Source organism: Ochotona princeps, chromosome 26, assembly GCF_030435755.1.
Source record: "Ochotona princeps isolate mOchPri1 chromosome 26, mOchPri1.hap1, whole genome shotgun sequence".
Lineage (NCBI taxonomy): Eukaryota > Metazoa > Chordata > Mammalia > Lagomorpha > Ochotonidae > Ochotona > Ochotona princeps.
Genome location: NC_080857.1, coordinates 14207474 through 14231890, shown reverse-complemented (window position 1 = coordinate 14231890; position 24417 = coordinate 14207474). Strand labels below are relative to the sequence as shown.

At 38.6% G+C, this 24417-nt stretch overlaps 1 protein-coding gene across 4 annotated transcripts in view; it reads right to left on the bottom strand.

Moving 5' to 3' along the window:
* The window catches only part of CEP128 (centrosomal protein 128), a 275915-nt gene that overhangs the window by 35752 nt on the left and 215746 nt on the right, over positions 1–24417 (bottom strand). For 3 of the 4 annotated variants that reach the window (XR_009244256.1, XR_009244257.1, XR_009244258.1), the window contains one exon: positions 17539–17708. Coding sequence is in view for 1 of the 4 variants with exons in the window: in XM_058655263.1 (XP_058511246.1) it covers positions 17685–17708 (24 nt within the window). In the remaining 3 variants the exon portion in view is untranslated. The remainder of the gene's footprint in view (positions 1–17538; positions 17709–24417) is intronic. The other variant, XM_058655263.1, reaches the window with a different exon arrangement.

Sequence of the window (24417 nt, the reverse complement as noted above, 5' to 3'; positions counted from 1 at the left end):
CCAACTAAACTGTCTCTAAAGCAATCTCCATATAGCCACACCACATTAATTAGAACATATTAATTTAATTTAAAGGTACATTCATATATTTGGATGAACACTTCATATACACAGCCATTGTTAAAGATGAACCATAAGAATGCTGCTTGAAATGCTTTGTTAAGCTATGTCCTTAACAGTTGAATTGAAGGGCTAAGATGGGAGAATATTTAAGTTTATAAACATGTATTTTTGAAGAAAAGTCAGGAAATGGACTTTGAATTACTGGCTGAGAAATGTGGCTCATGCAGAGCAATTGGGACAACACAGTTGGCAATGTTATTTGGTAAGCAAATGCACCAGACACTCGCCACAGTCAACTGTTTTCCTGAAACTTCAGTTGTTAGAAAGTTCTGTCCTCTAAATGAAAGTCATCTATTCATTCAAGTAGACAACAATGAAGCCTTGTGGGATTCACTGAAAATGAGCTGATCTTGCCCCTCCAAATTTGATCTTGACTCCCTTCATTTGAACATATCCAACTGAAATAAACAAGCTCTCTAGCCTTTACCAAACCCATTAAAAATTATAAGTAGCCAACATGACTTTGACCATTTAAATTATACTATGAAATTTGTATACTAGAAAATGGATCAGAGACTGTGGAAATAGAGGTTTTCTCAGAAACCCAATACACAGACATTGAATATGATATTCAGTCTGTACTTGGCATTTATTTATTACATATCTACTCTGTGTAAACTCAAGCTTAGATTATCACTATTGCAGACTTCTAAGGCTGACAAAGGGTTTCTAAATGAAAATAAATCATTAGAGCAATTGGGTGAAATATGTATCTGTCCTTGTGCATACTTACAATGCCAAGTGCACGTGAGCATGATGGACTTGTAAGCATTGCTGGAGAATCACATTATTGCAATTACAACAGAAGAAGGTGAGGGTCGGGAAAATGGAGAGAATCTCTATTCCAATAAAACTGTAACACTATCTCTCCTGTAGCTTTACTCGCATCCCTGGGGCGTCTTGCCCCTCTCCAGGGTGATCAAATCCTGCTGAGGTACCTATGGCCTCACTCACCCCCCTGGAGCTTCTTGCTCCCCCTTGGGTCTAACCCGAACCCTGGAGGAATTTTAACTCTGATATGATGCCAGTTGACTGTTTGGTTGCTCTAAAAGGAGGCTGACAATCTCACTGGGGCCTCCGTATGTTAGAGTTTGGGCCAAAGCCCCCGGACATCAGTGTGCGAGCTAGCAAACCCCCAGAGAACGACAAAGAGTCTCACTGGTAATGCGAACAGCAAACAGAGTTTATTGCACCAGCATGCTGGGGTCAGTTTTCCCTAACCAGTTTTTTCATAAAATTGAGATCTCCTAAGATTAGGGAGCATCTTATGTAGGCTGATACAGTGGAAATATCACAGATTGGGTGGCTTCAACATTTCTTTCTTATGGTCCTAGAAACTAGCGGGTCCAGGATCAAGACTCCCGCAGATCCTGTCTGATGAGGTATTGCTTCCTAGTGTCTAGACAGACACCTTCTTACTATATCTTCACAAAGGCAGAAATAAAGAGAAGCAACACAGAGGCAAAAACAGGAGGCAGTCAGTTCTCTGGCCCTTCTCTCTTCATACGGAGATTAGTCTCATATTGAGAGCTCCAGGCCCATGACTTCATCTAAACTTACTAACTACCCACAGGGCCCACCTCCTGATTAGTTTCCATTCGGGGGTTGGGTTTCAACAGCTGGATTTGGAGAAGATACAAATATCTAGTCCGTAACAGGGATCATGCCTTACTTACTGGTCTTTGAAACTATGATGTTAGAATATAAAAAAGTAGACAATTAACATTGAATTTAGAGTTACAATTAAAACTTAGTTAAAATTTACAGTTAGCCATAAAGTATCTACACATCCATCTCCCTACCTGCCCACATACAAAACACCATTTTTTAATAGCCAATGTAAAAGATCAGATCACTAATATTTAACTTGGGAAAGGCAGACTGCTGCTAAGCAAATGTGGCTATATCACAAATTCTAGAATTCACTCTAAAGGAAATGATAACTTTGCAACAATGAGATTAAATTGAGTCCTTTTGAGAAAGCATAATCCACCCACTATCCTAGGCTACTCTAGACAGGAAATCCATGGGAATTACTACTTAAAAACCAACCTTGTAGCTCCTTACTCCCATCTCCTTCCAGACTTCCGCTTGAGAGTAAAGATCAGTTTTGTTGTGTACTAGCTGTGAGAAGGTGAAGACAGAGGAATGTGTCTAAGGTCTACACAATATTACTTTAAATAACTACAGTCTTACTCATACAAACTTAGAGAGAACCCAGTATTTGAAATTAACTTTCTGGGGCCCAGCGGCGTGGCCTAGCAGCTAAAGTCCTCGCCTTGAACGCCCCGGGATCCCATATGGGCGCCGGTTCTAATCCCAGCAGCTCCACTTCCCATCCAGCTCCCTGCTTGTGGCCTGGGAAAGCAGGCGAGGATGGCCCAATGCATTGGGACCCTGCACCCGCGTGGGAGACCCGGAAGAGGTTCCAGGTTCCCGGCATCGGATTGGCGCGCACCGGCCCGTTGCGGCTCACTTGGGGAGTGAATCATTGGATGGAAGATCTTCCTCTCTGTCTCTCCTCCTCTCTGTATATCTGGCTGTAATAAAATGAATAAATCTTAAAAAAAAAAAAAAAAGAAATGAACTTTCTGGAATTGCATATAAAATTCCTTATTGATATGTAATCTTATCAGGAGAATTACCAACATTGTCAATTTAGGTCCTTTCTTAAAAAAAAACCAGTATTTTAGTCATTCGATGCATAATTGAGATAGTAATAGGAAGATGATACAAATTATCACACATTTTTATAATGATTCAAATATCACATATACTCCTGGTTTTGAAGGTATAAATGCAATGTGCAGCCAAAAAACACTCACTCACATGCCTGGAACATACTTTGTAATGACTAATGCAAGGTTTGAAATACACATCTAACAATTCTAGTTTATCAGTACTTCTGGTTCATTCATTCTGCACTTCATTTTCTAAAAGTAAGTGTTTACAAAATGTGATCACTGTAACGGGAAAACACTTTCGTTAAAGCATTTCCTTCACATTTATAAGATTCTTCCACTTCTTAGATTTACAAGCATCAACTGGTTTTGTTTTTCCCATGCAATCACTTTTGCATACAATTTGCTCTCAACATCTGTCTGCTTATGAACTGTATGATGTATATGATGGTGTACAGTCATGGCTACAGAAGAAATGCTTTCCCACATCCTTTTAGCAAATGGTGTGGCCAAGGTCCTTATTGTAATAACATTGCATCATGAAGTTCACAGTTCTCAGACCAACAGAATGAGAGCATCCTCTTCCTTTTTGTCTTGAGATGTATACTCGTTACTCCTCGATTTTTGCAATTACTTCTTGGTTACTTCTTGTTTCATTTAGATACCATAAATGAAAATTCAATCTTTCTGCTTATTCAAATTCAACATCATTGTTAGAATGAGTGCTGGTGTGCTTTTACACTCATCTCTGAGGATCTAAAAACAGATATGTTTTCTTTCTGGATTAATAACCTGTACTTAATAGTAAGTTTAAAGGACTATACTTCCCAAAAGACACAAATATTTTGTTACAAAGCACGTCCATAACATTGTTGAAGATCTTGTAGTTTTTGTCCTAGTTTTGATTGATGCTTGTACAAGCATGTTTGTACAACAGCATCAGAAGACAGAGATGTTTTCTGTAGCAAAGGTTGGTTAGAACTTCTAACATTAAGAATGTTAATGTTAGAATAGAATCTAATGTAAAGAATAGGTTTTCACAAGTTCAGGATTCCTCAGCTGTAAGACAAACTTACTACAAATGCAACTCTCACATGGATTCACTTCCTTCTCATGTCTATGGGTGTATAAGAGTTAGATAAGCCAATGTCTTTATGAAGCTCATGATGTGCCACATTCTCCTACCTTGTCCTAGCATTGATGAAAGTATGCCAGGCTAACTGGTTACTTTCAAATAAGGTAAAATCTCAGATCCATCAACAACCCCGGATGTACCTTGAGCAACACCAGACAGTAAGACCAATGAAATATGATGTCAAAGTACTGATTCAGTTCACTTAAGGTGACACCCATCTGGATGATGCCATCATTTCCCCATTTCAATACTTTTTGGTTTTCTAGCATAAATAGTAACAAAAGGTAAACAATAAAATAACTTCTAGAAGATTAAAAAGAAAATTTTAAAAGGTGACTAAGATTTGTTATGCAACCGCAGACAATGTTTCTTACTCTCTTTTTTTTAAAGTGAAGACGACCTTATTCTGTACTTTGGAAGATCTTTAAATTTTAAGTTTTAAAAATCAATCTTAGAAAAAGAAATTTAAAAAAGCCAACATGATTAGGTCTAACCTACCCTATTGGCCTACTGAATACTTTCCTACACTGGTAAACTCTCAATCCTTATCATCATTGTCAGAATCCCCTTGAACCTTTAGTTTTAACTGTCTCCACCCCATGAGGCACCATATACGGCATTTCCTATTGATCATATGAAACCTGATGGCACTTCAGGAAGTACTTGTCTGGTGAGATCCCGCAGAGATGTCTGTAAGGAGAAACCACACTTATGATTCAGTTTTTTGCTTGTTTGCATGGAGGAGTTTGTTATCAGGCACTGAGTGAAGAAATGAATGAAAGGCATTGGGTATTTTAGAATAGGAAAGTAAGAATAGTGAGAGGAAATGGAGAAAACAGAAATGAAAGAATCATTTACTCTAACTTCTAAAACAATTTATAATAATGAATTTGTCGTTTGGCGAATTTATAATGACTGGAAAAAATGACAGGTAAACAAATAGTAAGTTAAATCATAGCTCTACATATTCTGATTGGGTAGATTAGAAAGAAGGTGAATTGGTAAGAAAAAACACAGTGTTATTGAGCAGAAAATAATGAAATTCCACCAATGGAAATCAATACGACTAAATTTAGTAGATGCCAAGGATAAGTGACATCAGTCTCAAAGGATAAGCCAGGAAGGTATACATGATCAGACTATACTCAGTGATTCCTATGACTGCACAATGCAACCTAGCGAGTTCTAAACAACGCAAAGTCCTGTTCCAGGTTAATCAAATCTTGGAGTGCGGAGTGTTGTGTTGACTTAAAAGAACTAGGGTTTCTTCTTTTTATTTCAACACAAAACTTCAAAACTCCTCATAGCTTAAATTTGAAACAACTGATTGAACTATAGAGATAAAATTTATATATCATGTAGTGTCACAAAACTAGTGGGAAAAAACTAGGAGTAAAATGTGTTTTAATTAATGAGTCAAATCTTTCCAGTCTATACTGCAACCATGGCTGGTGAATGTAAAGCACACACAACCGAGGGAAAATTTTAAAATTTAGAAAAGGACTACAACATTCACTGACATGTCTGATCTTCTTAGCAAACCTGTGAGACAAGCAGGGCAAGCACAATGCACATTTCTTAGATAATTCTGACCAAAGTCAGAATTAATAACCAGGCCTCATATCTCCCATTTATCAAATCCTAACTGATTTGAATCTGAGGCAGTTGGAGATTCCTTGGCTTTGCTCCTATATGTCTAGAAGAAAACACACCTGCCTAAAAGAAACACTGTGGCTGAATTAGGGCTTTGCAGAACTATATGGCCAAACCAAAGTCTGAGTTAGAAACCATGGAGGAAAATACGAAAACAGGAAGTTCTCTGAAAAGAAGATACAAGGGGAATACTTTCAAAAATCCAAACATGATGTGTCTCCCAAGGATCTGTGTGTTGGTAGCTTGGTAATATGGCAATATACAGAGGTGATGTGGCTGTTCAGGAGGTGGGTCCAGAGGGAGCTCCTCATTTCATCTGAGATGCTGCTCCTTCTAGATATTAAAGCAGTATTTACAGGATCTTCAGTTAGGTCTCATTAGAATGAGTTGTATTGGCAAATCTGTCTTCTCACATGATCTCTCACACACACTCCTGCTGGGATGCCATCTGCTCTTCCGACCCTCAGCATAGTCTGAGCCAACAGGACTGCCCAGTCCTGGTCCTGGACTTGATGCTTTCAAAGTTGTGCGCTAAATAAACCACCTCTTCAAAAGAACCTAGTTTCAACTATTTCACTCCAGAAATATAAACCAGATTAACATGTCAAGTATTTTAAGTGAGTCTGCTTATTTTTTAAATAAGTTTTACATTTTAGTAATGTAAAGAGAACACATTTTGTGTAATGTATATACACAGTTCAGGAAGACAATCTGTATTTAATGTGCTTTGATACATGGTTAGCAATGAGATGAACATAGCAAGGATGTGTTCCATCAGCCTGTACTGTGTAAACGAGTAGAAGTAAGATGCTGGTGGAGAAAATTTTTGAAAAAGGTCCAGGCAAGCATTTATGGATGATCGCCTGTGGGAGAGCCTAAAGAGAATAATGAGGGAGGGACTATTTTGGTGGTTTGGCCTTTTACTCTTTGATGTTCAAGTATAATGTAGTTGAGGGCAAGGATGGGTTGAAACCATTCACTATTGCTAAATAATTAACATGCAACCATTTGAGTATTTATATTAATAATGCCAGCAGTGACAATTTATACCCTCTGCAGCCTTTCATCTGAGATCAAAGTTTATTAAAAAGCTCTAAACAAACTTCATAAGGACTGTGTAAGTGGTATTAGAGCCATTGTGGAGATACATAAAATGAAAAAGATCAACCGAGGTGTTTAATATCACGGAGAAAGCTCAAGACAGAACTAGCAATGCAACCTAGGGGCATGCCAACAGTCAAAAGGCAGAAAATGAGATTAAAGTTGCTTAATGAAATCCCATTTGCCAATAAGTTTAGGGCACATCCTGATTGCAATCCACAAAAGTTAGGGCTCTGTTGCTGAGATCTCTTCTTCATCTGTCCAAAATTAATACGACATCTGGTTGTTGATTTTCTTCTTCCTTTCTTTGCATCTTTTACCAGATACTTGCAATGCATCCCTTACCCATACATTTGCTACCCTCACCAGGCACAAGTAGAAGATGAGAAGTAGAATTCTAAACTTGGGATCTTAACATTTAAAAATCTATAATGCCCTTCTGGCCTCTACTGGAGCTCTATGATTGCTTCCAGTTGTAACATTACCTAGAATGAGAGGTCCATGGCCCCAGCGACACAGCACGCTGTATTCAGGAATCAGTGTTGAGACTGGTAGGTACTCGATATAAACGTTACATAGCATCATATGAATAAATCAGGGTGTATTGTTAGAGGGCAACTAATACAATTCTATAGACATTTTGTAAAGAGTAGATTTTCACTCCCCCCTAAACTAGATTGAAGCCTATTATGAAGAGATTTTATATATTACTTAGACCAGCCCTGTTACTGAAAAAAAAATAGAAAATCAGAATGCAGACAGGTTTAAACAACTTTCCCAGAATCATATGCCTAGCTATAGTGGAAATGTCACCAGAATCCATATCTTAGTACTCTTAATCTGATGCTAATTTTTAAAAAAAGATTTATTTATTTTTATTGGAAAGTCAGATTTACAGAGAGAAGGAGAGACAGTGGTCACAACGGTTGGAGCTGAGCCAATCCAAAGCCAGGAGCTTCTGCTGGGTCTCCCACGCAGGTGAATGGTTCTAAGGCTTTGGCCCATCCTCAACTGCTTTCCCAGGCCACAAACAGGGAGCTGGAATGGAAATGGAGCATCCAGGACACGAATCAGTGCCCAAAAAGGATCTTGGCACATGCAAGGTGAGGACTTTAGCCACTAGGCTATCATGCCGGGCATTGACGCTAATTTTTAACATATCAGTCTCCATCATTTTAATCAGACATGCAGTATTTTTCAGTTGAAATTTGCATGTATTTTGTTAAAATTATATGCACAAAATGAAGATTCTCCAAATCGATTTTTCATTTTAAAGTTTTTTTCAGATAGGCTGGTATGTATTTTTAAAATACGCTACTTACAACTACTAAATATTAAGAGTGTAATGAATATTCTAGAGTTAAGCTAGGATCCTAAAATAAAGCTATTAATACTCTGAGATTTCATCTAGATTTGCTTTCTGGAGAAGGCATTTCTTGTCACTTTTATTCTTTACAGAGTCCAGCTGTTCTTTCTCATATATGTCCATGTTATTTTCACAATATAAAGCATAAGCCTCGTGCCCAGCCAACGCACCGTGTTATTGATAGTGTTTAGAACATGACTACAAAACACATTATCAAGTGAGGCAGTCAGACAAGCAATCTGACTTATCTATCAGCATCAAATATGAAGCTGTCAGTCTGACCTTCAAACACTGAGCAATTCAATAACAGTAAATTCATCTGATGGTGAAGCTGTACCCATTATGTAACTTCTCAGCGACACCTTCCCTCTATCACCACATTTATGAAAAATTTGACAGGGCTGTAAGAAACAATTTTTTGCAGGCTTGAGGAAGTCTTACTTTTTTTTTTTAACTTGGTCCTCACCTTTTTGCAACAAGGTTGCGTCTCTGCATAAACAGCCCATTTGTTTTAGCAGTATTTTCTTCATTTTACCAGAAGGCTTAGTCCCTTGAAGATGACCCCATTATTAGAAAATATGCATCCTTTAATATTAAAATGGCCTACAGGGGCTGTATTTTGGGACAAGGTGGAGAAAGGAGAAAGTCTACATTGTTTCACCCCAGATGCCTCATGAGAGATTCATGAGGATATTTCCGTTTGCCCTCGATGCGAATATACAGAAGGTAGACCAACATTAGAGCAGTGGGAAACTTGGCAGAATGGGCTAGGACAGGGTTTGTGCAAAACCTTTTTCCGGTTTCGGTTTGAATGGGTTCCCAGGAAGTGTCAAGATTGAACTAATCCAAAATTTTACAATGTAACTCAGCCAAAACTGCTGAGATTCACCTGATTCTGGGTCAAAACTGTACAGAGCACACTGCGTCTTATCTGGTCCAGAGCCAATTGGACTGTCCCTTTCAAGCAACTTCAATGAGAGGCTCATAGCCTTTGGCAAAACCCAAAAATGAACCTAGCTCAATCTCTGGTTTTGAAACAGCAAGTTCTGGCTTTGTAAGGAGATAAAGGCCAAGTTTTGCTCAGTTTCAAGATTCTTACAAACACTTTGGAAAGGCACTGCAAGCAATGGACAATTATTTGGCCAGACTTACATACTCAACTCAGTTGTTTTCTGGGCCTAATGAGGGCATCTCAGTAAGTACATTAACTCATCTGGGTTCTTAAATTCCTAAGTGCCTTAGGGCATAAGTCATTGTCCCAACAGAATCTTGACTCTACAACACTTGGTACAGCAATTTGCACATGAAGAAGGAAGCTGCACAATTCTTACCACATGTAGGGTGGAAAGAAAACAAACAAAATGTCAATAACAATTGTTTACACTAATGCAAACAAGTGAATTAAGTAGATAAAGCATTACTTAGTCTGTAATCTCCATGGAGACATAGGACTACATTCACAATACAGGATACCAAGATCCTGAAACGAAGCATGCCTACTTCAGACCTGCCCCTTCTCACGGCAGTCAGAGGAATTCTTATGACTCTACAATTAAAAACAAAAAGGCATATACATCTGAATTCTCCAGTGGTTTGTAAGACTTCTTCATAAAGGCAAATCTGTTTTTCTTCCCATAGCTTTAAGTCAGGATTTTTTTTTTCAGACTTTTTTCTTTCTTTCATTGGAAAGGCAGAGTTTTAGACTGGGGGAGAGACAGAAAGAGGCAGGGAGATCTTCTATTTGCTCGCTCACTCCAGAGATGGCTGCACTGACGCAGCCTGGACCTCCACTCGAGTCTCCCACACGGATGTCAGGGGCCAAGTACCTGGGCAATGTTCTTCAGCTTTCTAAGGCACATTAACCAGGAGCTGAGTGAAAGCAGGGCAGCCAGGACTTGAATTCGTGTTCATGTGGGACTCAGCCTCTTGGAAGACGGCTTAAACCACTATACCATAATTTTGCCCACCCCAGGATAATTTTTACATGACACATTCCTCCCACATACTTGTGTATACACACACACAAAATTTAATCTGTCTAAATGCTTTCACTGTAAGTATAATCAGGTGCAAAGGATGGCATCTGTGTACTATTACTGTATCAGCAAATACTGATACATTCAGATAAAACTTTTATACTCTTAACATGCTACTCATAAAAATTATCCAGTGAACTTCAAACATCTCAGCAATTTGTTGCTGCTGTTTAGCTACATGTAAAATGAAGAACGATCCTCTTTAAAAGGCAAAGATTAACCTTATTTTATCCCTTTTATTTCCAATCTATTTTTCTTTAACAGACTTTTATCTTGGTTTAAAATTTCTTTATATTTGTAAGTGTTCTTATTGGCTCCCCTATTCCATTTTATCTTTCTCTAAAATGAAAGTGTGTATGTATATATTTATGTATATAGAAACATTGATTTGAAAAATTTCCTGTAACCATAATATTCTTTGTGGGCTGAATTGTTATTGCAACTAACACTAGGAATATCATACATTTTGAGAAAAATTATTAAATGTGAAAATAAGCCAAAGCTTCTGGAAGCATCTATCTTCCAGAAGAGGATGGGAACCAATTACATTCAATTAGTTCATTTATCCATTGGTAAATTCTAGTTTTTGTCTGAATAAACTGGGATTAATTTCATTTCTATTCCACTTTACTATTACTATGGATTGAAACCTGGAGGAATTTTGCTTGACCAAAAAAGTACATGAAAACAAAAACACTTTTCTGTTGTAATAATGTAATAACTATCTACATTGATGGTAAGCATTATATAGTAATGTCATCAAAACTTAATTTTAATGATTTACCAATTCCATAAGATCCTCTCTCAATTTTATTGAAAGCAAATATTTGGAAGCTAGCTGAGCACCCAGAGGATCATAATGGGGTTATGAAAGCCATTTACTTTCTGTTTCTGGAAGACATACTAAAACAAGGCTCAGCAAAGACTTCATTCAGAGGCATCTTGTTCAACATACTCTATGTAATAATGCTGGGACAGATAAACAATAACACACGGAGCCTGGACAGAGGTGCTTACCCACACAGTGTAAGAGCTGCGCTCTTTAGTTATCTCTTACCAACACTCTTAGCTTTGACTTCTGAAAATGCAGAAGTCTTCAAAAATTGTGTATTATAGAAAAACTGTATACAGATTTCAAAATGTTTTTGCACTGAAATAATCTCCTATTCATTCTTTCACATTTTCTTTTACAAACTTTTGAAATGTCCTCATATATTCTCTGATTTTAACAGGCTGTTAAAAGAGGCGAAGACATTCCATAAAATGTCTCATTCACTTCCCGCCAGCCCCAGTCAACACCATATAACTCAGAACACCTCGATCCCAGGTCCCCTACAAGTAACAAACTTTTACTTTTGAACAAAAAGAAACATGTGACTATGTTAAATGAAAATTCTTGCCTCAATGCCTTAACTTAAGGAGGAGAGCTGCCAAGGACATTTAGAACTAGCGCTTCGTGTCAGTGCTGGAGTTTTTATCTTGGATTTGTAGATGGCTGAGAGTCAATCTGTTATGGAAATAATAATATAAAGTTCTTCTGATGTGTTATAATTCCCTTTACCTTATTGTTTTATTAAGGGGGAGAATATAAAAAAATGTACAGAAAATATATGCACAGTTTAAAGAAAAAGACTATTGTGAATTAGTATTTGCTTGACAATTAATGATCAATATCTTCTAAGATATTTCTTTGGCCATTGAAATGCCAGCTTAAACATTTCAACCACTTTTTTTTTCTTTTCTAAGAAATCATAATCAACAGAAATTAACGTTGGGGTCTGGCGTGATAGCCTCACGTCAGCTCCCTGCTTGAGGCCTGGGAAAGCAGCCGAGGATGGTTCAAGGTCTCCTATTTCATTTATTTATAATCTTTTTTTTTATGTTTCGTCTCCTTATGCTTAGCGTGCTTTTACTTTGAGCTCATTAAATTCCCACATATCATGTCTGGTGTTATCCAACACATACTATTTCGATTATCACTCACTTTTCTTATACACTCTATGATTTTTCACTATCATTTATGCTTTACCTGTGAATTATTTAGAAGTGTGCTTTGAAAAATCCAAATGCCTGTGATTCATCTGAAATTCTGGCCCACAGATAAGAACAGATCTTGTATGTACAACATCCAGCTCACATTAAAGAAAAGTTACATAAACTTGCTCACATACAACCACATGCCTTTACCCCCGGGTCCTTTCTTTTCTTTACTAGCTATGCTCCAGGTACTGGGTCACCTGAGCAACATACAGGGGGCAAGGAGTGAACAGCACAACAGGAGTCAAGGCTGTGATACCATACTTGCCATGAATAGTTTACGCATGGATTGTCATAACTTTTAGCTCATTTAATCCACTATTACTTTCTGTTTTCTCCAATACTGCACTTGTGTCTACTCTAATAATACAAGGTAAGAGCATTTAAATCATCATAGTATTAATGAAGATAGGAATAAGGTCCAATTTGAGCAGTAATATGAAAAACTGTATATCTCCAAGCTGGATTGCCCTATGTTGTCTTTCAGTTTGTTAAAGCAATAGCTGTCTATGCTTTTTTCTTCCCTTGACCTCCAACTTCTAAAATTAGTAGTTCCTGTTACTAAACAGGGTACCACTGGCACCAAACTGCCCCGATTCCTAATTTCCCAACTACATTTGCTAAGGTTGGAACATCTCCAAGGGTTACTTTCTTTTTTTCTACATGCAGTTTCTCAACACTCCACCCTCACACTGCTACTACTTTTGCATTCCTATACACCACATTTCCTACATGCCAAACTGTAGCCCTTGGGGATCTCTATTGGCTCAAGAGCTATATTTCCATCTTTCACTGCCCCACATTACAATGAATTTGACATCCAGTGTAATGTGATAACAGAACTAACTCTCTCTCTCTCTCTTTTTAAATAACACAGAAGCCAGAATCATCCCAACAGAACATCTCAGTTTCGGGTAGCATTTGGCATACCAGGCAAGAAGTCAATTTGGATTCTCCCATCCTGTTTGTTTTCCAGTCTGCACTCATCCTGCTTCCAGCTTCCTGATGATGTACACCTGGGAGGCAGCAGGTGACGGCTCAGGGACTTGGGTCCCTGCCACCCATGTAGGAAAGCCTGATTCAGTTACCAGCTTTTGGCTTCCAACTTTAGTCTGGCCCAGCGTGGCTTACTGAAGGGATTTGGGAAATCTCCTTCTGTCTCTGTCTTTCAAATACAGACTTTTTAAATACTGAGAAAAATCATATGAAAGATTTGTTTTAGAAGAGTGCTTCAGTAGCTAATATCGTGAGAAACTGGCATTCAGGAAGGTTCATTTGTAACCCTAAAAAAATAAGATGAAATCTAAAGTCCTGGTTTATATTTCAAAGTTCTAAAATGTCTCTTATTACTCTCTAAAACTGGTATTTGACTATATCTTATCTGTCATGACTGTAGGGAAAAATGTGAAAGAACATGAAATACAAGTAAATTTTTCTATGTGTCTTTAGTGGACAATAAATTTTGACTTGTATTCAATTGCAGATTTTGAATTTTATTTACTTATTTTAAATGCAATTACAGAAAGAGGGAGAGACAGAGACAGTGAGAGAGAGATACCTCCATTTAGTGTTTTGGTCCCCAAATACCCACAGTGGTTAGGGCAGAACAAGGCCAAAGTCGGAGCCTGGAACTCTATCTAGCTTCTCCACATGGATGCAGAGGCTCAAGAATTTGGTCCCTCCTCTACCATTTTCCAGACACTTCGGCAGGGATCTGTATTAAAAAGTCGTAATAACATACAGTTGAAAGCAGCTCATAGAATTTATGACAAAAGCAGTGAACTCTCCATGGATATTTTACATAAAATAGAAAACGGACTTCCGTTTCTTGGATGCCAAGTTGCACAGTGACCTGAGAGGACTGGTTGACTGCCTCCTCTCATCTCCTGTAGAAATTATCTTTGCTGCTTCTGTGGACTTTTAATGTTTCTACATAGATTGACTCCCTTTAAATGCACTACAGAGATTCTGAGTTCAGAGCTACGTGTGTGGCATTTTTTGTAGCATCCACGGACACTGCATGAAATATGCATACATCTTCTAAACAGTGATTGATGAGGAGCAGGTAGTGGGTAACTGATGACTCCATGGATTTCACAATGAGGTGATAGGAGAGCTTAGGAGTTAGGCAGACAGGTTCCAATGCCATCCTTGCTACTTCTTAGCTCTGTGACATGGGTTGATTCTCTTCTTTGAACTTTGGTTACCACATAAACTAAGGATTTTATAAAATACCTAACTTATTGCTCTGCAAATGAGAATAACGTGTATAGACATGTTATATAATATTCCCTGCAAAGTTCTGGCCACAGGTTGTGAGCAGGAGCTTGCAATAAAGACTTTTTTTCTTTTTATTTATTTTTTTATTTAACTTCTAAGTTGCTGTATTTTGGTTGAACAAGTTTCATTCCAAATAAAATCACATTAATCTTCAGTGAAGATGATCAGAGCTTTTGTGAGAAAACAACTATTTACCAGAAAGGCTAGGAAATAAAGACTAAATGGATGTGATTTGGGGAATCTTCCCCTCCCAACCATCACGCAACTACCGTTTACATTCCAAGGTACAATCCTACACGAGAACAGAATACATTCAGTTTTGCCAATTCATTCTTTTCACAAGTGGTTATTAACTGTCTATGACACATTAGGAATTCTTGACAGATGCTAAGCATTCATTTGCAAACAAAACTTTAGTGCAGGGCACTTACCTGCCAGAAGGTAAGAAGAGGGAAAAATTGAGAAAGAAGAAACCGGAAAAGCATATGATTGCAATAGCAGCATTAGTTAACTCGTGGTAGGCAAAATCAAGCTTTTCATTATGAGCTACAAATGATCTCATTTTCAAATCTTATTTCAAGGAATGATGGAATACTAAGCTTGTACAGATGTGTATGATCTGGATGTACTATAGCGCCACGTGTAGCACCTTACACATGCCTACTACCGATTCAATAAAACGCAACCATCAACATTTTGCTATGGTTTAAATGCTGACTTTCAGGAGAATAATAGATGGGTTTGAAAACGTTTTCAGCATATTTGATTTCATGAATGACAACAGCAGCTGAATAGCATACCAACGCATTAAATCCTGCTCCTTATAATGCCCTGTGAAATCAAAGGACTTCATAGCATGTGAGCATTATTAGTGAACATTTTAGTTTTTACAGTTTTATGAAGTTATTTAAAATTAAATCTGGATAAAATCATTACTGTAAAAATCCTAGTCAATTTCACCAATTTTTTCTTTCTCCTGTTGACTTTTTAATTTTATCTTTAATCCTAGGGGATCCCTTAAAATAAGGCATTTAAGATTCTACTCCATATTATTATTATTATTTTAAATATTTATTTATTTTTATTGCAAAGTCAGATATACAGAGAGGAGGAGAGACAGAGAAGATGATCTTCTGTCTGATGATTTACTCCCCAAGTGGTCTCAATGGTCAGAGCTGAGCTGATCCAAAGCCAGGAGCCCAGAGCCTCTTTCAGTTCTCCCACGTGAGTGCAGGGTCCCAAGCCTTTGGGCCATCCTTGCCTGCCCTCCCAGGCCACAAGCAGAGAGCTGGAATGGAAATGGAGCAGCCAGGATATGAACCGGAGCCCAAATGGGATCTCAGTATGTTCATGGCAAGGACTTTAGCCACTAGGCCACCGCACTGGGCCCTATATTATTTTGCTAGTAACAGCACAAATACAAATATGTGGTATTGCTTTTTTGTTATTTTTTTTTTGTTATTCTTGTTATAACTTTTCAGTTTCCTGTATCCTATGGTGATAATTCGAGTAAGTGAGAAATAGCAAGCAGTCACATAATGACAACGTGATGCTTGTTTGGTCCTAAATATTTTCACATTCATTTTCTTTGTTAATTCTCACTTGTACCTGATATTTAGTTATACCCATTTTTATCGAGGAAGAAAGCTGCAACTTGCTAAGCAGGGGATTTTGTACACTGAATACAAGTTCTCAAAACAGAAATTCTGTTTTTGGTCATATGTGTCAAAGAGTATTTAACTCACAGCCAAATCCTGTTGGCATGACTCTGTAAGAGTAAATAAAACATACATGAGGAATACTAGGCATTTGATTCCTCTACAACAGCTTCACGCTGAAACTGAGAAGGACAGTGTACTTTCTAAATGGCCCAGCAAAACCTACGCAGAAGTTATTTACCCTTTAGGGTCTGGATACCGTCAATCAAAATAGTTTGCTTATATTTTACTAACGTGTTTCCAGTCTAAAGAGAAAAGAAATACCCTTTATTAGTCTTAATGATTACAGGACTTGAATTTATCTTTGTTTTAACGTCATTAAAATAAACCACCATACGAAAAATTCATAATATGATTTCACATCTTTCTGAATAACACTATAATAAAAATGTTATCATCAATATTTGCATCAGTTATTTGAGTATATAACTTTTCAAGAAACAGCACAGCAGAGCTCATGTCATTGGTTAAGCTACAGCTTTTGGTGCCACGCTGCATGTGGGCTTCTGTTCTCACTCCTGTTTCCAATCCAGTTCCCTGTTAACGTGCCTGGGAAAGCAGAGGATGACCCACGTGGGAGGCACCCTGCCAGCCATGTGGAAACCTACATGAAGCTCCTGACTTCTGGCCATTCGGGCCACCTGGAGAATAAACTAGCTGATGAAAGAACTCTTTCTCTATCTCACCGTCTCTCTCTGCATCTCTGACTTTCAAATGAACAAATCTTTTCTTCCTCTCTTTTAAGAAAAACAGCATGTCAATATTTGCTGTGAAATGATTTCTTAAAGCTGCATGATGTTTCAAAGTACCACAATAACACAGTTTGTTTTATGGTTACTCTAAACCACATGATTTTAACTGTAGAAATGTCTATGCTATCTAGCCATACGTTTTAAAACTTGAAAACAGAAAGGAATGAAACTACAACCCACAATTCTGGCCTAACTACTCAATATTATGAATTTTGCTCACTTTCTTGTGTTTTTTTTTAATATGTCCCAATGTTCCCATTAAAGCAAACATGAGTTAACATTTTAAAGTTGCGATTTTTGAGAAATATTGCAGCCCGTACACTTTCACAGCTTTCACCTAAGAATTATTGTCAAATATTAGATTCTTACAAATCGGTGAGAGTTAGCTCTTAGTCTTTTTCTTTTGAATAGTGGCCACAAAGGTAGTACAAACATGCGCATTGAAAGCATCCTTGACCTGGTTTCTTTCCAGGCAATCCTGTCAGTGATTGGAAATAAAGAAATAAAAATGCCAGGCATTGATGACATTCAAATGGCTATGTTTCCTGGAGATGAGCACAGCCTTATATGTGTCTTACAGGATACTGACCATTGAAATGCACTCAGTATTTTGTTTTTGATTTTTTTTTTCACCCAAAACGTCTGTGTTCACATACCTTTATAACAATTTAGTTCATTTTCAGCTTTGAATGTTAGATGTAGCTACAGAAGCACTTTCTCCAACTGCTTCTTTTGCTCTGAAATCCACATCAGGAAACGGCAGTACTTTGGATACAAGGAAAGCGAAAATGCCCCAACTTACCGTCTCTAACACATGTACACGGTCCTGTAAATAAAGCAGAACACAGAATTATAAAACCAATGCTATAGAAAGTCATTCCACATGCACTCGGTTGCTAACCATTCTAGTATCCACCATTAGTACTTATTTATTTTCAAAATGTAAAGAATGAAAACTCCTACTCAGGATGATGCCTGTATTAGAAAAAGAACCACGAAATAATTATTATTCCCTTTCTCATTTTATACAGTATTAGGATTACAGAGTTTAACAGTAAATACCATCATTTTAGATCTGTTAGCTGAAAGGAATCACTCTTACCACTTTTGTACTGGAAAAATCATCTATGTATTTAAGGATAAATAAGTCATAGATTTGAATATATGAGCCAGAACTGGACAACAGTAGTGTTAGCAAAAACGAATCCAGCACCTACATTAGTCATTCTTTCTATACAAGGTACTAACATAATCTTGCAGGAAGGCAGAATTGAGAATAAACAGAGCTTAGTCCGTGGGCCTCGTGACTGTGACAACACCGGCTGGATACCCACGTCCTGTGTCAGAGATCCTGGATTCTGCTTCTAGATTTTCTCAAGGCTCCATCTTCCTACTGATGTGCCGGGAGTGTAAATGCAGCAGGGGATTGCTCTTTCGGCTGGGTCCCTTTCAAGGAGAGATTGGAGCACTAAGGCACCTGGCATATGGGGCAGGAATTGGTGGATATGGTGTCTGTCTGTCTGTCTGTCTCTCTCTCTCTCTCACCTGTTTCAAACAACTTTTAAAAATAGGGAAAACTAAAAAATTCTATTAAAAAAAGAATGTGTTCATCAGTTAAAATTAGTAAGTAGGTAGGATGTGACATTTAGACACGTGTGTCCCATATCACAATTCCCGCATTCAATCCTCTAGATTCTTGCTAACAGGGGACCTTGGAAGTAACAGCAATGGCTCAGATAATGAAAACCCAGTTATACGTGTGGAAGAATCAGATTGTGTTTTTGGCTCTCAGCTTTGCTCCGGCCCCACCTTGTCTGTCCATCTATCTCTGCTGCTCTCACTTCATTTCTCTCTGCTTTTCCAATAAATTTTTACAAATTCAAAAGCAGGAGCTGATGTTGTGGGGAGACAGTTTAAACTGCTGCCTGCCCGTCTGAGTATTGACTTGAGTTCCAGCTGCTCCATTTTCTATCAAGCTTCCTGTTAGTGCGCCTGGGAAAGCAGCAGAGGTTGGCCAAATGTTTGGACCATTGCTACTACATGGGAGATCCAAAAGAAGCTCCTGGCTCCTGGCAACAGCCAATCCCGGTGCCAGTCATTTGAGCCAGTTGAGGAGTGATTCAGTGCATTTACGATCTCCGTTTCTCCTTCTCTTTCTCTGTAATTCTGCCTATCAAATAAATACATATTTTTGAATGAATAACTGTATCATTATTAAAAACAAGCCAGGAAAACAAATGAGAAAGGTATTCCCAATGAACAAAAGAATGGCTTTCATAATCTACAGAATGTTAGCAGGTGTATAGCAATATTGACATTAAAGCAAGTTCATTAACAACACTGCTTAAAAAGCTAAAAGCATAAGAGAACAATTATATACCATTTTTTTTCCCAGAGATGACAAGGGAACTTGTTCAGTCAGATTAATCATTTGTCTGAAGTCAAAGGAGGAAACTACCATAGAGAAGGACTCACCTCGGGTCTCTTGCAGCACTACAGATACCCACATGGATTCCTGACACTTAAGAACAGAATCAACTTGGACATCACCTATATGTTCTGTTTCACCTACAACACAGGGCAGGCCTCTGCAAATCAACTTGCACCTTCACACTGAGAAACTGATTGGAATACTTCCGTCCTGCAAACACTTGACTATGTGGGGAGAATTTAAATGAGTCAAATTAAGACAAAATCAGCCCAAAGCAGGCTATTCTTAGGAATATGAAGAAGCTTCAAAAACTTCATGGAAAAATTTGTTATTTAAAAAAAAAAGGCAAAAGAAAACAAAAAACCCAAGACAAACAAACAAAACAAATCATGTACTTCAAAAATCTTTGCAACTAAATAAACTTAACAATTCGTTCCTTTTTTTCGCCAAAAACATTTGGTTGGCACACTTGAGAGGGCTTCCTCGGTGCACCCATCATCTTCATAAAATAACCGCTGTTTTGTTGGTAACATCTATCCTGTCACATTTGAATGCTTCATAATAAATGCATATGATTCTCCCAAAAGACTTTGATCTTTTCTTACTTGGCATGGTATCCATAACACATCTGGGACAAAATCACTCAGCAATACTTTATTATCCTTTGCAGAGTACACAGAAGCACACTGAAAGCCTTATACAGAGGGAAACAGCCTTTGGGCCGGATCACATTTTTACAAAGCACCTTAGAAGTCTCAAAATATTTGTAACCTCTATTTGGGCCTTAAGTTTTCCCCAGACCATGGGTTTGTAGACTGACATACTTAAGGATTATCATATTTGGAGGGTATGCACTGAGTTCGCATTGAGCAGGGGATGTCATGGGCTTGCAGGGCTGGCATTGTGTACAATTGTCAAGCTGCCATTTGACATGCTGGCATCCCATATCAAAATTGCAGTTGGAGTCCCAGGAAACTTCACTTTCTGAGCCAGTACCCTGCTAAAATGCTTGGCAAGCAGCAGAGGGCAGCCTTGGGGCTTGGGCTCCCACCACCCCCACATGGGAGACCCAGCTTCAGCCTAGACCACATTGGGCTATTACACCATGTGAAGAGTACATGAGCAGATGGAAGGCCTCTCCCATGTCTCTTGCCTCATCCTCCCTCTGTCACTTTGCTGCTCAAAAAAGGATTAGGTCATTGCATATGATGATAAATACAACTGAAGTGAATTGCCTTAATTCATACCTCAGTCTTTGTCAAATATAAACTAATCTAACTATAACTTTTGTTAAATGTCTTCAAATGTCTAAGTTTTTTTTTAATTCAATAAAAAAAAAAAACTTGGAATTAGCTGTGATGGCTCAGGGGCTAAATCTGCACCTTGCAAGCATCTGGATCCCATATGGGCACCAGTTTGTACCTCGGCTGCTACACTTGCCATCTAACTCCCTTCCTGTGACTGGGAAAGTATGAGAGGATGGTCCAAAGCCTTGGGACCCTGTACTTTCATGAAAGATGTAGCAGCTCCTGGCTTTGCATTGGCTCCTGGCTCCTACCTATGAATCAACTCAGCTCTGGCCATTGCAGTAGTTTGGTGAGACAAATGAACCAACGGATGGAAGATCTTTCTCTCTATCTGTCCTTATCTCTGTAAATCTGATCTCCTTTTCCAATAAAAACAAGTAAATCTTAAACATTTTCTTAAAAAGTGCTCTCTATACAATCATGGATCCAAATGCTTGAAGCAATTCTATATGGCTAAAATATATAAGTTAATATATAATCTATTTGGATGCAAATGACCTCCGTATGTCTGTAACCTACTTCACCCTAAAATGTTATTGACATAAGTTCCCAGGAGAAATGAATGTTTTTTTAAATAATAGGAAATTAGGGAAATATGAAATTAGGTACATTGTCCCGAATTGTATTATGTCAGCTGGTGAATCAACCACAGCTAACAAGGTATTAACCGCTACTGCCAATTAATGAGACTTGTGTAGGTCATAATTTTTCACTAATAAGTGTGAACTACAAATAAAAACAATCCAGAAAGACTTTACATTTTTAAATTCTGTTCCCTTTCTGTTCTAGATGCACAAAGCCTCTTTTCTGGAAGAGAAAACTCCCCTCAGCTCCATCTAAAGAGACCAGTGCATCGTGTCCTTCCTCTCAATGTTAATTATTAATTACAAGTCTCACTTCATCTGCTACTTCCTATATCTAAGACATGGAATGAAATGCAAGTAATATGCATTTTTTCCCCTCCTAGGCATTCTCTAAGACAATCCATTACCTTTAACAATTTGCCAGTTATTTTATTTTTCTAAATAATTCAAAGAAGCAGAATTAATTTAAATTTTTTTTCAAACTTGATGGTGGCAAAAATAAAAAGTGATAAAAACTGATCTTCATTTTTACTTTAAAGTAAAACAAAACAAAGAACCATAATTTCAATGGAGCAACATTACAAAGCTTTAAAATATAACATGTGTCAAATGCCTCAATTATCTATACAAAAATTGTATGCTGTCTATTAAAAGTCAGTTACTTCACATTTAAAGCAAATTAAGTCAAGTTGCACTGGAATATCATGTATTGATTTTGCAATCAAAATTCCGTTTAGCCATCACTGGATACCTGGTATCAATAGTTGCTAACTCATTTCACGATAAATTTGTGTGCTGTATTCAAATAATCTACTTCAGGGCTCAACACAAGCAACTAGAAACACTGAAAAACAACATACAGTAAGGCACCAACATTTTGTCTAAAATAAAACCTGTGCTAGTAAAAAAAAAAAAAGCTTCATTCAGCATTTTGGCATCTCAAGAAAACCCACTTTCAAGGGATCTATCATGTCCTAGCTACAGGGAGCTCGCAGTGCCGGCTCCTGGTGTGTCCATTCTGCTCCAGGGCTGGCAAACGGCTCACAGGCCCCAAAGGAAAAACAAACCAGGAGGTGAAATTAACTCAAAATGTCTAATTCACATTTTCAGGACCTCTTGCCTCCTATGACAGTCATGTTGGCGACCGCTGTCCCTATACCTGTGAGTTTGCTGTTAGGCTCCCAGAAGGGGCCATCTGGTTTGTGGCTTGCCCCTGGTGTGACCACTACTGACTGTGACAGCCACAGGTTGACCCCGTGGAGGAAAAGCTGAGGTTGCACTTACCCTGAAGTGGGAGGGGAGCCTGGCTTTGAAGTGAAGGGACTATACACAAAGGGTGGGGGGAGATGAGCAGAGAGCTATGGAGACAGGATTTTTTTTTAAAGATTTATTATTATTGGAAAGCCGGATATACAGAGAGGAGGAGAGACAGAGAGGAAGATCCTCCATCCGATGTTTCACTCCCCAAGTGAGCCGCAAAGGGCCGGTGCTGCACCGATCCAAAGCCAGGAGCCAGGAACCTCTTCCAGGTCTCCCACGCGGGTGCAGGGTCCCAAAGCCTCGGGCCGTCCTCAACTGCCCTCCCAGGCCACAAGCAGGGAGCTGGATGGGAAGTGGAGCTGCCGGAACCAGAACCGGCGCCCATATGGGATCCCGGGGCGTTCAAAGTGAGAACTTTAGCTGCTAGGCCACCGGAGACGGGATTTTTTTTTTTTCCTTTCTTTCTTGACAGCTTTCAGACAGGAAAACAAAACTTGAAACAGCAGGTAAGCAAGGGTTTTCATTAAAGTTCCTGTCAACACTTATAGTCGGCTGTATGGGTCTGAAATGGAGAAAAGCTTTATCTTGCCCACTTTAGCAAACAAAGCAAAGTGCTGAGATTTCTTTCGCATTATCTCAGGATGAAAAACCATTGCAAGCCTCTCCCTCCAGAGCACAACGCAGCGTGGTGCACAGGTGTGTGCCTACGGAGCAGGATGCCAATCAAAAGGCAGGGCACAAGACACTGAATATTTTTCTTCCAAGAGTATTGAATCCCACAGTGAGATTGTGGACAACAGGCAACTAAGGTAATTGCTCAGTGAGTGACAGCTGAAATGGAGAGCAATGAAAAATTATTTGTAGATAAAATAAAGACTGAGATGTGGTAAGGGGCAATACAACTGACACCAACGTAATTTCAAAGATTGACTGTCCACCCCCACCTCAAAAGAGATGCCGGAACAGGTGTTGAAGATTGCAGGGAGAAAGCCGACAACTGAGAAACCAACAAACCACCGCTTTTCAGAGATTTATAAAAAAATACAGTACATGTCTCCAGTGGTGAGGTTAGTCATATATCGACAGAATATACTCCAAATTCCCATGGAAAACATACCACAGCGGTGACTGCAGGATGACTTAAGAGTGGGCTTGTGTCATACAGAACTTGTAGAAAACACCAGAGGGGACACTCTGGCTGCCAGGAACCCTGAGGAGTCCAACGACAGCTGATCCCATGGGAAGGCCTGGTGCTGACATTTCTAGCCTTTGCTTTCTTTCAGGCTTAGGGAGAAAGGATGTTCACAAGCAAACCATGGAACCATACGACTCCTAGGTTTCAAGCCCCTCCCTCCTGAATATCTGAATAGAGTGCCTGGTGTTGATTACCAGGTAGGTGACTGAGTGAGTCATGGAACAGCAAAAGGAGACTGCCATGGGGATTAAATTATCTAACTTTGGGGAACCCCAAGAGTCCATATCCTAACTTACATCAGAGTCCCTTACTTCCGGATTAAAGCTGAAGGTATGTAAGGGGGGGCCTTTTCACTCCTCATCCTCACATGGCTCCCCATGCTTCTGGATACAGGCATCCCTCAGCACTGGACACCAGAGATACCACTGAGAAGGATGTTCAACACAAAACCAGGAGGTTTTAAAATAATTCATGTGGCTGACATCGGTCACCTTTTCTTTTCTTTTTTTTTTTTTTTTTTTTTTTTTTTGCCTCATAAGTCAGTTTGGCCTAGAAAAAAACTATCACTAATTTCCACGACAAGCACAAGATAAAGAGTTAACACTAGCTTCAGATTACTTTATCTCTGATAAGCAATGGTGGACTACTCTTTCTAAAAAGAAAAAGAAGTGAAAGAGAGAGAAAACCAACTCAACAACCTAGTTGCACTACTGGGAAGCACAAAGCATACATAAAGTATAATTTACCTACCATGCCTT